The sequence below is a fragment of the Setaria italica genome, chromosome IV (assembly GCF_000263155.2).
Source record: "Setaria italica strain Yugu1 chromosome IV, Setaria_italica_v2.0, whole genome shotgun sequence".
NCBI lineage: Eukaryota > Viridiplantae > Streptophyta > Magnoliopsida > Poales > Poaceae > Setaria > Setaria italica.
In genome coordinates, this window is record NC_028453.1 from 39,156,784 (window position 1) to 39,169,852 (window position 13,069).

Sequence of the window (13,069 nt, forward strand, 5' to 3'; positions counted from 1 at the left end):
GCCATTCAGATGCAAAGAATTCAGGTAACAAGGACCTGACCCAGATCAATACCAGAAGCTGTTTTCCATGGTGTGCAATCAACGCACACGGGTTTGAGATTCCTTTGCGATTAGTGCTCCTAATACCGCTGTCAAGAAAGCAGCTTACCAACCGAGTGCTGTCAACAACAGCACTGATGAATTGGCACAACAGTGGCTACCTAACACCTAAACCTCGTCGTCGCAAAGGGGGGTTCCCTTGCGGGAGGTCGCTCTCGCAACCAACGCACTGCGAACTTTGGGACGACAGGTAATCCAAAAGTCTGAAAGGCATCTGATTTGTGACTAAAACTTGCTCCTGATACAAGATCCTCAGCGACGCAGACACACACAAGCTAATTGGGATTGTTTCTGAATTTTCTTCATCCTGATATAGTGATGATATCACAAGCTCACAGCGGCAAGATTGCTCCTTTATTCACTTTTTTCATCATCATATCACAAATTTCACAATGTCAATCTACCACATTTCCAAGATAAGATAAGATTATTTTTTCCCCATCCACCCAAAGAGGGGATCACTTGGAATGTAGCAGAATTGACAAGGACTATGGTGTTCTTCTTCCAGAGAGGGAGAGAGGAAGAACCCCTCTCAAATCTCAATTGGGGAGAATACAGATACAGACTGATACAATGCAAATGTATAGCTCGACGATCATGAGACGAGCAGCAAGCACCGACGCACTGAATTACTACCTTAGCTCAGACAAATTCTCCATGGTTACTTGCGGACGTTGGTGGTGTTTGGGGCCGGCGCCGTGCCCTCGAAGAGCTGCTTCCGGAGCACGTCGTGCAGGCCGTCGAAGAGCTTCTTCTTGACGGAGTCCATGGCCCATTCGAGGCGGTTGAGCAGCTCGGTGGAGTTCTTGTTGTACATGAAGAGGCCATTGTAGAGGTCGAAGCTGTCGCTGCAGGTGTTGTCGACGAGCCGGAGCAGCGTCTCGTAGCCCTTGGTGTTGATGGGCGTGGAGCGGAGCTCGAGCATGGCGAGCATCCGGCCGACGGAGTGGGTGAGGAACTGGGTCTCGGCGGCGTGCGCGTCGTGCTCGGCGCAGGACATTTCGACCATCCGGCATCCCTCGCGCTCGAAGATGTTGAGGAAGGCCTCGGCGCGGGCGCGGCGGGCGGGGCAGTCGCCGACGCGGACCTTGTCGAAGACGAAGGGGAGGCCGTCCCAGCCGTCGCGCGCGGACTCCGGGCCGAACATGGGGTGGGTGCAGATGACGTCGAAGTCGGGGGGGAGGGAGCTGAGGAGGAGGTTCTTGGGGAACTCCTTGACGGAGAGCACGTCGACGAAGAGGGTGTTGCGGCGGAGGCGGTGGACGGGGAGCGAGCGGAGGACGGCCTCGGCGGAGAGGATGGAGGTGGCGAGGAGCACCACGTCCGGGTGGCACTCGCAGAGGTCGTGCGGGTCGGTGAAGAAGGAGGCGCCCAGCGTGGCGGCGAGCGCCGAGTGATCGGTCCGGGAGTGGGCGAGCAGCGTGTGGCCCTGCCGCGCGAAGGTGCGCGCCAGGAACTGCCCGAAGTTGCCGAACCCGACGATGGCGATCTTGAGCCGCTGCCGCTCCTCCAGCAGCCCCGCCGCGCGGGACTCGTAGTCGAACGGCTGGGCGGCGTCCAGCGCCCGGATGCGCTGGGGGCGCGACCGGAGGGGCGCCGCCCGGGGGTGCCCGCGCCACCGGCGGGAGGGGGCGAGGTGGGTGGCGCCGCCGGCGGCCGCGGCCGGCGCCGGCGGGTGGCGGCGGAGGGGATGGGTCGGTTGGTGGAGGCGGAGGGGGGAGGTGGAAGACGACAGCATCTTCTTGGCTGGGGTTGGGCTTCAGCTCCGCTGCAGCTGCCTTCCGCTGCTCTCAGGTTTGGCTCTGGGGACGGGGGAGAATGCTAGTGAGTCACATCAATCGAGCAATTAGTAGGTGACAGCATCTATAACACTAAAAGACTTGGTCCTGTTTAGTTCCCATCAAAATTCTAACTTTCGCACTATGCAAAAAGAAGATCCCATCACATCAAGCTTGCGGTACATGCATGGAATACTGAATGTAGACGAAATCAAAAACTAATTGCACAGTTTTATTGTACTTTGCGAGACGAATCTTTTGAGCTAATTAGTCAATATTTGGACAATAATTCACAAATACAAACAAAACGCTACAGTGTTGGTACACTAATTTTGATTGATTCGAGTCTACTTTGCCAGAGTTTAAGTAGCAGCAAAATAAAATTAGGCTCTGGTTCCCACCCCTAATTAGTCGCGTACTAATTAGAATTAGCAGTATTAAAGATATTTAATAAGACCATTGCACATGTAGAGGCTAATTCGCGAGACGAATTTATTAATCCTAATTAGTCTATAATTTGACAATGTGCTGTTACAGTAACCATTTGCTAATGATGAATTAATTAAGCTTAATAGATTCATCTCGCGAATTAGCCTCCATCTGTGTAATTAGTTTTATAATTAACTCATATTTAGTCCTCCTAATTAGCCTCCGAAGATTTAATATGGCACAGACTAAACTTTAGCTCAAGAAACCAAACAGAGAATGATGAACAACTACAAATACAAATACACCGTACACTGGTAAATTTCGAGGAAAAAAAGGGGTTATGGACTAAAAGGGGTTACGAACAACTACAAATGCTGGGAATAAATTTTTGGTAGGTAAAGCAGGAATGTAGGATAACCAGGTAAAGAAGTTTGTGTGATTGTGTCTACCGTCCTAAGCTGGCATTCATGTCTACCACAGTATGACAACCCATGTTGTGGAGTGGAGACAATTTCGTGTAAAAAAAAAAGGAGTTGAGATGAATTTGTGTCGATCAACGCTTTCCAGTACTACACGTTTCCCACGTTCCCAAGCATTCATGCTTGCTTCACTGCTTTCGTAACAATTTCGTGTCAGTCGCGATATGCTTGCCTCACTGTACTACCAGAACCTGATGCAAGCAAAATAACACACGAAAATTAGATTTTCTACATAGCATTTGGGGCCAGTCGCATTCAGCGGCGGATCTAGAAAAAAAATGTTAGGAGGAGCTATTCCTTTCATCTTCTACCTCTAGCCTCTCCTTTCAAACTTTAATAGCTGTAAATTTGTATTCCTTTCATCTTCTACCTCTAGCCTCTCCTTTCAAACTTTAATAGCTGTCTTCTACCTCTAGCCTCTCCTTTCAAACTTCAATAGCTGTAAATTTGTAAGAGGGCTTACGAGGAGCTCCATAGCTCTAGTAGGAGGGGCTCTAGCCCCATCCACCCTGGTGCTAGATCCGCCCTGGTCACATTAGAAAAGTTGGTAATGCCACTGAGAGAGTAGGTAAACTATACCAGGTTCTCAAAGGGCTTTCTGAAGTCCTGGCGAAACATTCACGCAAAGAAGACATTTGGGGGAAAAAAACATTATTAGTGAATTCCACAGAGCACCAGGAGGCAGCTGACGTACAAAATTAAACAACAACCAACATTCCGGAACCCCTAGGACATGCTACAGCAACACAATCGTTAAGGAACAACTACTGTTCTCCCAGCATGATGAAATTTTGTTATACAGTGTACATTACTGTCACATCAGAGGGCCCTAGGCGGTCACCAAACACCAGACTCAGTGGATCCTGATGATCTTCATTCAGAAAGGGGCCAGGTAACCCTTAATGCCGTTACATCCAAGGTGATCCCCAGATATACACCGTGGAAAGGGCAGTTTGCATATGGTGCAGATCATTTTCTCCTATGATGGTGTCGATGTTTATTGTGCCGATCAGAGTCTGAGTAATCAGAAACACTAGAATCAGAGTAGCGCCCCTTCTCCCGAGATCTCCTTGAATGTCTATTGCTTTCATAACGGCTCCATTCAGTATAGTCTCGCTTACCGTTTGATCTCTTTGAATGCCTATCGGTATGATGTGGGCTCAAATCAGTGTTGTGCTGCTTCTCCATCACTCTCCTCGGGCGCCTATTGGCATCAGCAGAACTCGACTCACTGTCATATCTCTTTTCCCTCGATCTCCTTGAGTGTCGATGTCTTCGACCAGAACTCGAGTCGCTGTAATACTGTTTCTCCTTATGTTGTAGAGAATGCCTGTGACTCTCAGAACTCGATGAATAACTGTAGAGGTGCTTCTCCCTTGAACGCCTTGAATGCCTCTTGCTTTCTGTGTCTCCTTTACCCTTATAGAAGGACGATGGTAACTCCTCTCTTTTCTCCTTCCTGTGTTCTCGCTTCAGATACCTCCTTGTATCATCACAAACCTCAACTTCTGAATCAGAAGAAGACTCTGACCGGTGTTTCTTCTTATGCTTATGCTTTGACTTATGCTCGCCTTTTCTAGCATCCACCACAGAATCAGAATGTGATGAATCAGAACAATGTTTTTTCTTTCTCTTGCTTCTCGATGTTTTGCTTCTCTTCTCATCTTCAGAGTCCGATGATAAATGGTAACTGCTTTCACGTCTACTGGATTCCTCATGAATAGCAGATGCAACCTGCTTATGCTTGCTTTTTTTCTTGGAACGTTTCGTGGATTTGCTACCAGAAAAGTTGGAAATGAGAGCTGGAATATCACAATCACCCAGAAAACCTGAAAGACAAGAAGCCGGGATGGGCAGCAAAAATATTAAACCACAGAAGTTATCAACCACCAATGAGGGGGGTTTGCAAACGTGGATGTTGTTCATGTTTCAGAGTTCAGGCTACTGGTTATACCTCCATATTCATCAAAGATGTCTTCTGCCACAATCTGCTGATTAGGATCATCTGGGTCGAATCCACCACGAGGGGGGCTCATGCCTGGCTTTTGCTTAAGTTCCCACTTCAAAGGCTATCAAAGAATTCTTTGCATTAAAATTGATATTTAAACCTATCTCAAGCAGTTTAGAATATCCAGGTATGTGCCCTATTCCACCTAGCTACATGGTTTCAAGAATAACAATGGAAGAAACAAACAATACTGCATTTATTTTAAAAAAAACTCAATTTTTTATCAATGGAATAATATGCAGTGATGGGGAGCAGGGAAAAGGTCAAACGGGCTAAAAAACTGAGATATACAGACTTCCATATTCTAGGTAAGACTTGTTATTTCTATTATTAAAGTTGCGGTAGAATATATATTTCAAAGAGAAAAAAAAAATCTAACCTCACTTGAATCAGTCTGCGCCATTATAGTTGTAAGTGGATCATCCCTTTTCAATCGGCTCTCCTCATTAGGCATGATCACATCCTTCAAGGGGCATTCCCGGTCACCACTTTGGTGACCATAGTTTCCACACCTTAAACATCTTACATTACGAACTTCAACTCCAAATGGTTTAATCCTTACAGGAGCACCTGTTTCCAACCTGAGAATAAGAGGGAACGTGTACTAAATGTTAAGAAAACGCTTAGTGATCTAAATACAGCAAACTGCTACACTATTCGGAATTTTGGATAAGTGAAATGGAGAAAACAAAAAGATAACAGAAAAACAAAAAGAATGAAATGAAAAAGGTGGACGACTGTTTTGTTTGGTTACTCAATTTTCAAAAGAATGAACTAAAAGTAATCAGTAAACAAGGAGTGTGATGTACCTTGGAGCATTTTTTAGAACCTCAAATTCTTGTTCCGTTGGCAATGGCCGACCAAAAACATCTTTCGGCCTATTTTTCTTATCTGCGCCTGGTTGAGTCTTTTCAGGTCCCTTATCAGGCCTAGAATAAATATAATGAACTGATGATGAAGGCATTCTGGAGATACTAATACAGAAAAAGAAATTGTGCACCCACTGCTGAAAGCTCCCACACAATGTGGGTGTGGGAAGGGAATGGACCCCCAAAAAAATTCAAAATCTACTTATTAGGTCTGCATGCTAAACAGAACCCAAGCCTTTATTAGAACTCTGACAGTTGAAGTAAAATGGAAGGTACTCCCTCCGTCCCAAATTACTATTCATCTTAGTTTTTCTAAATACATAGGAAAAACTATGTATCTAGATATAGTATATATCTAGGTACATAGTAAAAGCAATGTATCTAGAAAAGCCAAAACGAATAGTAATTTGGGACAGAGGGAGTACTTACCAAACAACAAGAACAACGACGCGTGGAAGCAAAAGAATACATATCACTTACATTGACGAGGTACTTGCTGCTGCAGCACCTTGACCCATGTCACCTGGATCTGACTTCTTCTTCTCATCTTCAATTTCAGCAGCTTTTGCACTCTCTGCATTGTAGCCAGGTGGGCGCACGTACATAAAACTCACAGCTTTCATTACCTCCATCTGAACTTACAAAACAAATTGAATACTGATGACACCAATTCTTCATGAGTGGTAACAGTAGGATGAACATCCAAGCATAAAGATAGTTGTTTTATTGCAGCTTTTTTTTAGGAATAATTTATTGCAGCTTAAAAACCACAAAAGAATTCTTAAACCTCTTGAAACCAAGAATAGCTAGTAGGTTTAACATTATTAGTTAGAGTGTCACATTCCAAGCTTGCAGAAAGCTTTCCCCATTTATTGGTTAACTTACTGAATTTATTCTTTGGCAACGCCTTTTGTAAACCTAAGTTGTACAGTAAATGACCTGTGCTGCCTTGTCATGTACATGTACTTTAGGTCACCCCAACAGACTAATGAATCTGTAGGACACTAATCCTACAATACCATACACTTAGTGCTGATGTTAATGGGTAAATGGACTTTGTGTACATGGAGGATTAGCAGCCCGAGATAGATAAAGTTTCTATAAGGTTGGCTCGGTCAGAAATGTCCGTTCTTTTGAGGAGCGCACAGTGACTATACAAAAAAAAATATAAGACAACATCCAGCCATCCGCATTATGTTTCTCTTTTTAAGTCTGTAACAGTTCAGATTTGGTTCATAGAAATTGGGATTGGAAATAATATCAGCAATGTGTCACTGCAAAGTTCTAAACACAGACTTGCATCAGGGATTGAAGCTATTTATCTAGTAAGGCTTCACCGAGGCAATTATTGGATAAGATTTTAGCATCGTAGTACAATTACCAGCACAACAAGTGCAACCTAACCCATGTTGCTATTTCACCTACAGCACTTATGCAAAATTTCAAATGGCTAAAACATACAGCACGGTTAGTATCCCATATGATAATTTAGGATTCAGAGAAGCATCTGCTTAAGCTAATGGCTACAGGCAGTAGAATCAAGGGACCAATAGCAGAGGTATTACCTTCTCCTTGTCCTTCTTGGAGAAGAGCGCGGTCTGCCGGAAGAACTCCTGCTCCTGCGCGAACTCCCGCTGCACCTCCTCCTGGCGGCGCGCGCGGTTGGCGTGGACCTGCTCGGCGATCCACTTGCGGCGCTGGTTCGGGTACGAGAGCGGGTGCCACGGCTTCTGGTTCAGGTACGAGTGGCTCCACGCCGTCCCCGCCTTCTCCTTCAGCTCCACCTCCCCCGCCGCCATCTTCCGCCCAATCCCCCCGCCGCTCCCCGTCACCTCCTCCTCCATCGCCCTCGCCGGCCTCCGCCTCTCCCGATCGCCGCCGGTCGGACGAATCCGTCTCCTCCCAACTCGCCAAATTACCGAAAAGCCCCTGACCCCGTCACCCGTGAACTGGATCAAATATTATTACGGGCCAGGCCATCGTAGCCCAGTTCGAAATTGAGCGGTATTGCTTTCATGAAATGGGCCGAGTTAATAAACTGGGCCAGCCCATTAATACAGGTGACCTAGGTCACTCTCACTCGCGCAGGCGTCGGCTCGTCTGCCTTTTTCTTCTCGAGAGAAAAATAATAAGATCGCCGCCGTTTCGTCTCGTCGCCCACCCAGAGGAGTCAATGGCGGCGTCTTCCTCCGTCCGCCTCCACCACCAGCCATCCCCCTCCCTCCGACTGCCCGCCCCCACCAACCATCAGTTCCTCGCGGCGAGATGCCGCTGGCGCGGGCATCCCGGCGGCGCGGCGGCTCCTCCCCTCCGCCTCCGCGCCACGGGCGCCGCGCAGCCGTTTGACAGCAGCGAGTCGCCGCCCCGCGCGGTTGAGCTCGAGAAAAGGGAGGATCAGCAGCAGCAGCAGCCGCGCCTCAAGATCGCCGTGGTTGGGTTCGGCAACTACGGCCAGTTCCTGGCGCGCACGCTGGTGGCGCAGGGCCACACCGTCCTGGCCCACTCCCGCTCCGACTACTCCGCCGTCGCCGCGGCCCTCGGCGCGCGCTTCTTCCCCGACCCGCACGATCTCTGCGAGTGCCACCCGGACGTGGTGCTCCTCGCCACCTCCATCCTCTCCGCCGAGGCCGTCCTCCGCTCGCTCCCCGTCCACCGCCTCCGCCGCAACACCCTCTTCGTCGACGTGCTCTCCGTCAAGGAGTTCCCCAAGAACCTCCTCCTCAGCTCCCTCCCCCCCGACTTCGATGTCATCTGCACCCACCCCATGTTCGGCCCGGAGTCCGCGCGCGACGGCTGGGACGGCCTCCCCTTCGTCTTCGACAAGGTCCGCGTCGGCGATTGCCCCGCCCGCCGCGCCCGCGCCGAGGCCTTCCTCAACATCTTCGAGCGCGAGGGATGCCGGATGGTCGAAATGTCCTGCGCCGAGCACGACGCGCACGCCGCCGAGACCCAGTTCCTCACCCACACCGTCGGCCGGATGCTCGCCATGCTCGAGCTCCGCTCCACGCCCATCAACACCAAGGGCTACGAGACGCTGCTCCGGCTCGTCGACAACACCTGCAGTGACAGCTTCGACCTCTACAATGGCCTCTTCATGTACAACAAGAACTCCACCGAGCTGCTCAACCGCCTCGAATGGGCCATGGACTCCGTCAAGAAGAGGCTCTTCGACGGCCTCCACGACGTGCTCCGGAGGCAGCTGTTCGACTTCGAGGGCTCGCCGGCGGATCCCGCCGAGCTGCTGGTGGTGGGTGGCGATCTGTACACCGACGGCGACGAAGGTGACGCGGACGCCGTCGACGGCGGATCGAGAGGGGAATAATTGATCGATCGCGCCGGTCTTGCATAGTGGTTCTTGCGGTCCCCAGCTTGCATGTTGGATCTTATCCTGCTGGCAGACCATGCGGAGATGATCGAATCATCGAACGCGGCATTCTTGTTCTTGCTGTATCCAAAATCGTCGTCGAAATGAAATCTTTTGCCTTTACGCCGTTTTCAGTGAAATAATTGTGACATGGTTTCTGAAGCAAACAGCTAACAACAAATTATCGCACATGGAATCGTTCATTTCATTTCAGACATTTTGAAATACAGCACACGTGACGAGCTCACAAAACGAAAAAGAAAATCCTACATGTACACGAGCTCACAAACGAATTCAAAACAAGGAACACGTGTCCCCAGGAGAACCACGTGCATCTGGTTGGCTCATGTGCTCGACCCGACAACATCACACTAGGGCCTGTTCGCTTCAGCTTATTCAGATGGCTGTGAATTCAAAACAAGGAACACGTGTCCCCAGGAGAACCACGTGCATCTGGTTGGCTCATGTGCCCGACCCGACAACATCACACATTGCAGCTATAGGGCCTGTTCGCTTCAGCTTATTCAGGCGGCTTATCAGCTACCAAACAGTGTTTTCCTCTCACAACAAATCAGCCGTTTTAGCTTTTCAGCCGGCTTATAAGCTGAAGCGAACAGGCCCATAGATGACCAAACCGGCGGCCTGACCCGGCCTAGTCCCAGCATGGTTTGGCCCAACCCGTTTAGGCCTGGCATGGTGAGGCTTGGATCATGACTGTGCCGTGCCGCCCGTATGGCGAAGAAGCAGCCTAAGACTCTGTTTGTATACGCTTTTCCTAGCCACGCTTGGATTATAATCTAAGCGAAAATTTTCTCGCTTCTCGCTTCTCGTAGTTCAAATCGTTGAAGCGGCTTACCACATAAGCGAGAATCGGTAGAAATAAGCAAAGCGTTTGGCGGGATTCTCACTTATTTCCACCGATAAGCCGCTTATAAGCGGATACAAACGGGGCCTAAGCATGGCACGCTGCTTTCTTAGGTGGGCCGTGCCGGCACACTGGCCCAGCTGGCCTTAACAGCCTCGCCATGCTCGTGCCAGACCGCTTAATTGTAATGGGCCACGACTCCACCTGTGCTACAGCAACATTATCTCCTCCTTTCTTTTCTCCCTCTCTCCTCTCTCTCCCTTATGAGAAAATTCCTTATTTGACACTGGGAAAATGAGTCATTCCTTTCTTGGCCCTGAAATTTTCTTCATTCCCTATTTGACACTCGCTTCAACTTTCGTTCCCTATTTGACACTACCGTCTGTTCTGTTACTTATCCCGTTAGGAATCATGGGCCCCGCTGTCAGATAATAACGTTTGGGTCCAAAGTACCCAAGGCAGCTCTCTCAGTCTCTCCCGTGTCTCCCGTGCGTCTCTCCCATGTCTCTCTCGGTCCCTAGATTGAGGCGGCGGCCGGCGAGCCCTCCCCCCTCCCCCGGCGGGGCGGGGCGGCTCCGGTGGGTCCGGCGGGAGACCCCCGGCGCGGCAGGGTGGGTCCGGCGGAGGACCCCCGGCGCGGCGGGGTGGGTCCACTGGGATCCCCCCGGCGGGGCGGGGCGGGTCCGACGGGATCCCCCCGGCGCGGCGGGGCGGCTCCGGCGGATGCGGCGGGAGCCCCCGGGCGGGGTGCGCCAGCTTCGGGGGGACCCCCCCCGGCGGGGCACAGAGGCTCCAGGGAGCTCCCCCGGCGGGGCGCGGAGGCTCCAAGGAGGCGGGGCGCGGAGACTCCAGGTAGTGTTTTGCGACTTGACATTTGTTTCATTCAGCTGAACTAGCATTTGTTTCGTTCGGCTGTACTAGCAAATGGTGGTATATGGTCTGATGCTCTAGTTGAAATCAGTAAATGGTGGTATATGGTCTGATGCTCTAGTTGAAATCAGTAAATGGTGGTATATGGTATGATGCTCTAGTTATTATTGATGTTGTTATTGATGTTTTGAGGAGGTGAATCTAGGAGGCAAACACAAAAAATCTAGGAGGCATGCACAGTACTTGACCAAAGCTTTAGTAATTAACTGGTGCTTGTTATATTGAATTGAAGCCATGTCAATTCAAAATGCAGGGAGCACGGTTGGGCGGGCTTCGGGAGGGCATGAAGGGTCTGATAATGCTGTCACAAAGCCAGACTGACTCCTTGAAGGGTGAGTGCTTACTACCTTCAATTTATTTAAGCAGTGCAAAAGTTATGTGCAAGTAGCATTGTTGATTCCTTAGATTGTTCTTTTCATTTGCAGGATGGATCCAAATTCAACATATTTTTTAGAAATTAGACTGTTTGGCAACAAGAAGAGAGTTAGAAAGGATTTCAAATGTTTTTGTTTTGATATGACCGTTGATTCAGATTTGACAAACTATAAGGATTTACTTGAAGAGATTGTAGACAAGTACCTGCCTGGTTATTTGGAAGTTGCTCATCTTTCAGTACTATGATCATAATATGAAAGAATTTCCTGAAGTTCATTCTGACCAAGACTTGTTGTCTATGTTTGAGAAAAATTCAAAGACAAAGGTTGTCGACATGTTCATTTCTTATTGTGATCCCTCTGAACCATTTGAGCCCATCAAAGAATGGCATAGTGATGTGCAAATGCAGAATGCAGCTAAGAATATTGCAGAAGATGAGGATAGGTACCTTTGTAACCCAGTACCAGAGAATGAGCATGTAAGTGTTGATGAGGAGGTCATGTACTTAGAGAAGACACCTTGTGAAGATACAAATATGGCTATGATTGTGCATAAGGATCAGGACAAAGAAAAGGATGAGAGTGAGGATGAGAGTGAGGATGAGGAAAAGGATGAGGATGAGGATGAATTGGAGATTGAGTCAGGTACTGATTTAGAAGATGATCAAGAGTTGGTAGGACATGAGGCAGAACATATTCCAAACAGGAAATATAATAAAGAAGACCCTCCTATGGTAGTTGGCTCAACATATCCTAGTATGGCAGAGTTTAAGATTGCATTATCTCAGCATGCAATCAAACATGAATTTGAGTATAACACAGAGAAGAGTGCACCATATAGATTCAGGGCCTATTGTTCAAGGTGGGAGGAAGATAAGTGCCCATGGAGACTACATGCTTCTACAACAGATGATATGTGCACTATTGTGGTAATTATTCAGTATAAATAATTTATGTTTTTTTCCTAAATATTTATTCTACTATGTTGGGTAGCTAAATAGTAATGTTAATATTTTGTAGGTGAAGAAGAACCCTTATGCTCATCAGTGTTCTAGTACAAGGAGGAAGAAGAAGGTCAAGAATGCCACCAAGCATTGGGTATGTGCTAAAGTTAAGGACTGGCTCATTGAAGATGGATCACTAACTGCAATGGTGTTGAAAAAGAAGCTGAAAGAACACTACAAGGTGAGTGTTCACTACAAGAGGGTGTGGATGGGTAAAGAGCTAGCATTGAGGCAGATTTATGGTGACTGGGACAACAATTTTGACAATTTATATAGGTTTAAGGTACAAGTTGAGAGCATTTGCCTTGGTAGCCTAGTAGTGATAGATCATCACACAATAAATGGGAAGATCAGATTTAAAAGTTTTTTTGTTTGCCTTGAAACCATGCATTGATGCGTTCATAAGTGGTTGGAGGCCATACTTAGCAATAGATAGCACTTTCCTGACAGGCAAGTTTAAGGGGCAGTTAGCCAGTGCTTCAGCCGTTGATGGTCACAATTGGTTATTTCCAGTTTGCTTTGGAGTATTTGATTCTGAAACAAATGATAATTGGAAATGGTTCATGGAGAGAGTTAGCGAGGCCATAGGATCACCAAGGGGTTTAACCATATGCACTGATGCTGGCCAAGCAGTGATGTCAGGGGTAGGTGATGTGTTCCCAGAGGCAGAACATAGGGAATGCATGTTTCACTTGGTGTCCAATTTTAAGAAAAAGTTTCATGGCAAGGTTTTTGATGACCACCTTTGGGCGGCAGCATACTCATGGAACCCATATTTGTTTGAGAAACATTGGGCTGCAATGGAGGCAGCAAAGCCAAGTGCTACTAATTATCTTAGGAAGTGGCACAGTAGGCTATGGACAAGGAGTC

At 48.3% G+C, this 13,069-nt stretch overlaps 3 protein-coding genes across 3 annotated transcripts; 1 reads left to right on the forward strand and 2 right to left on the reverse strand.

Annotated features, from left to right (window-relative positions):
* Nucleotides 1–418: 418 nt before the first annotated feature.
* On the reverse strand, nucleotides 419–1,935 carry LOC106804311 (arogenate dehydrogenase 2, chloroplastic). The gene has a single exon (XM_014805108.2). It carries the CDS (start codon nucleotides 1,835–1,837, stop codon nucleotides 761–763), a length of 1,077 nt encoding a protein of 358 aa, XP_014660594.1. The 5' UTR covers nucleotides 1,838–1,935; the 3' UTR covers nucleotides 419–760.
* A 1,484-nt stretch (nucleotides 1,936–3,419) lies between these two features.
* On the reverse strand, nucleotides 3,420–7,533 carry LOC101769210 (uncharacterized zinc finger CCHC domain-containing protein At4g19190). Its single transcript, XM_014805107.2, has 6 exons — nucleotides 7,228–7,533; nucleotides 6,143–6,294; nucleotides 5,603–5,722; nucleotides 5,173–5,374; nucleotides 4,740–4,854; nucleotides 3,420–4,614 (listed from the first exon to the last, which is right to left on the reverse strand). The coding sequence occupies exons 1-6, from the start codon at nucleotides 7,504–7,506 to the stop codon at nucleotides 3,755–3,757; spliced, it is 1,728 nt and encodes a 575-aa protein (XP_014660593.1). The 5' UTR covers nucleotides 7,507–7,533; the 3' UTR covers nucleotides 3,420–3,754.
* A 122-nt stretch (nucleotides 7,534–7,655) lies between these two features.
* LOC101769617 (arogenate dehydrogenase 2, chloroplastic-like) lies at nucleotides 7,656–9,160 on the forward strand. Its single transcript, XM_004966338.4, has one exon. The coding sequence runs from the start codon at nucleotides 7,683–7,685 to the stop codon at nucleotides 8,982–8,984; it is 1,302 nt and encodes a 433-aa protein (XP_004966395.2). The 5' UTR covers nucleotides 7,656–7,682; the 3' UTR covers nucleotides 8,985–9,160.
* Nucleotides 9,161–13,069: the final 3,909 nt, after the last annotated feature.

What these genes read in the sequence shown, in the direction of transcription:
- LOC106804311 (XM_014805108.2), bottom strand. Translation starts at nt 1,837, where the DNA reads ATGCTGTCGTCTTCCACCTCCCCCCTCCGCCTCCACCAACCGACCCAT.
- LOC101769210 (XM_014805107.2), bottom strand. Translation starts at nt 7,506, where the DNA reads ATGGAGGAGGAGGTGACGGGGAGCGGCGGGGGGATTGGGCGGAAGATG. An exon ending in CCAAGAAGGACAAGGAGAAG is followed by an intron (nt 6,295 to 7,227) that starts GTAATACCTCTG and finishes TTGTAAGTTCAG; the next exon opens with ATGGAGGTAATGAAAGCTGT. An exon ending in CGCAGACTGATTCAAGTGAG is followed by an intron (nt 4,855 to 5,172) that starts GTTAGATTTTTT and finishes ATTCTTTGATAG; the next exon opens with CCTTTGAAGTGGGAACTTAA.
- LOC101769617 (XM_004966338.4), top strand. Translation starts at nt 7,683, where the DNA reads ATGGGCCGAGTTAATAAACTGGGCCAGCCCATTAATACAGGTGACCTA.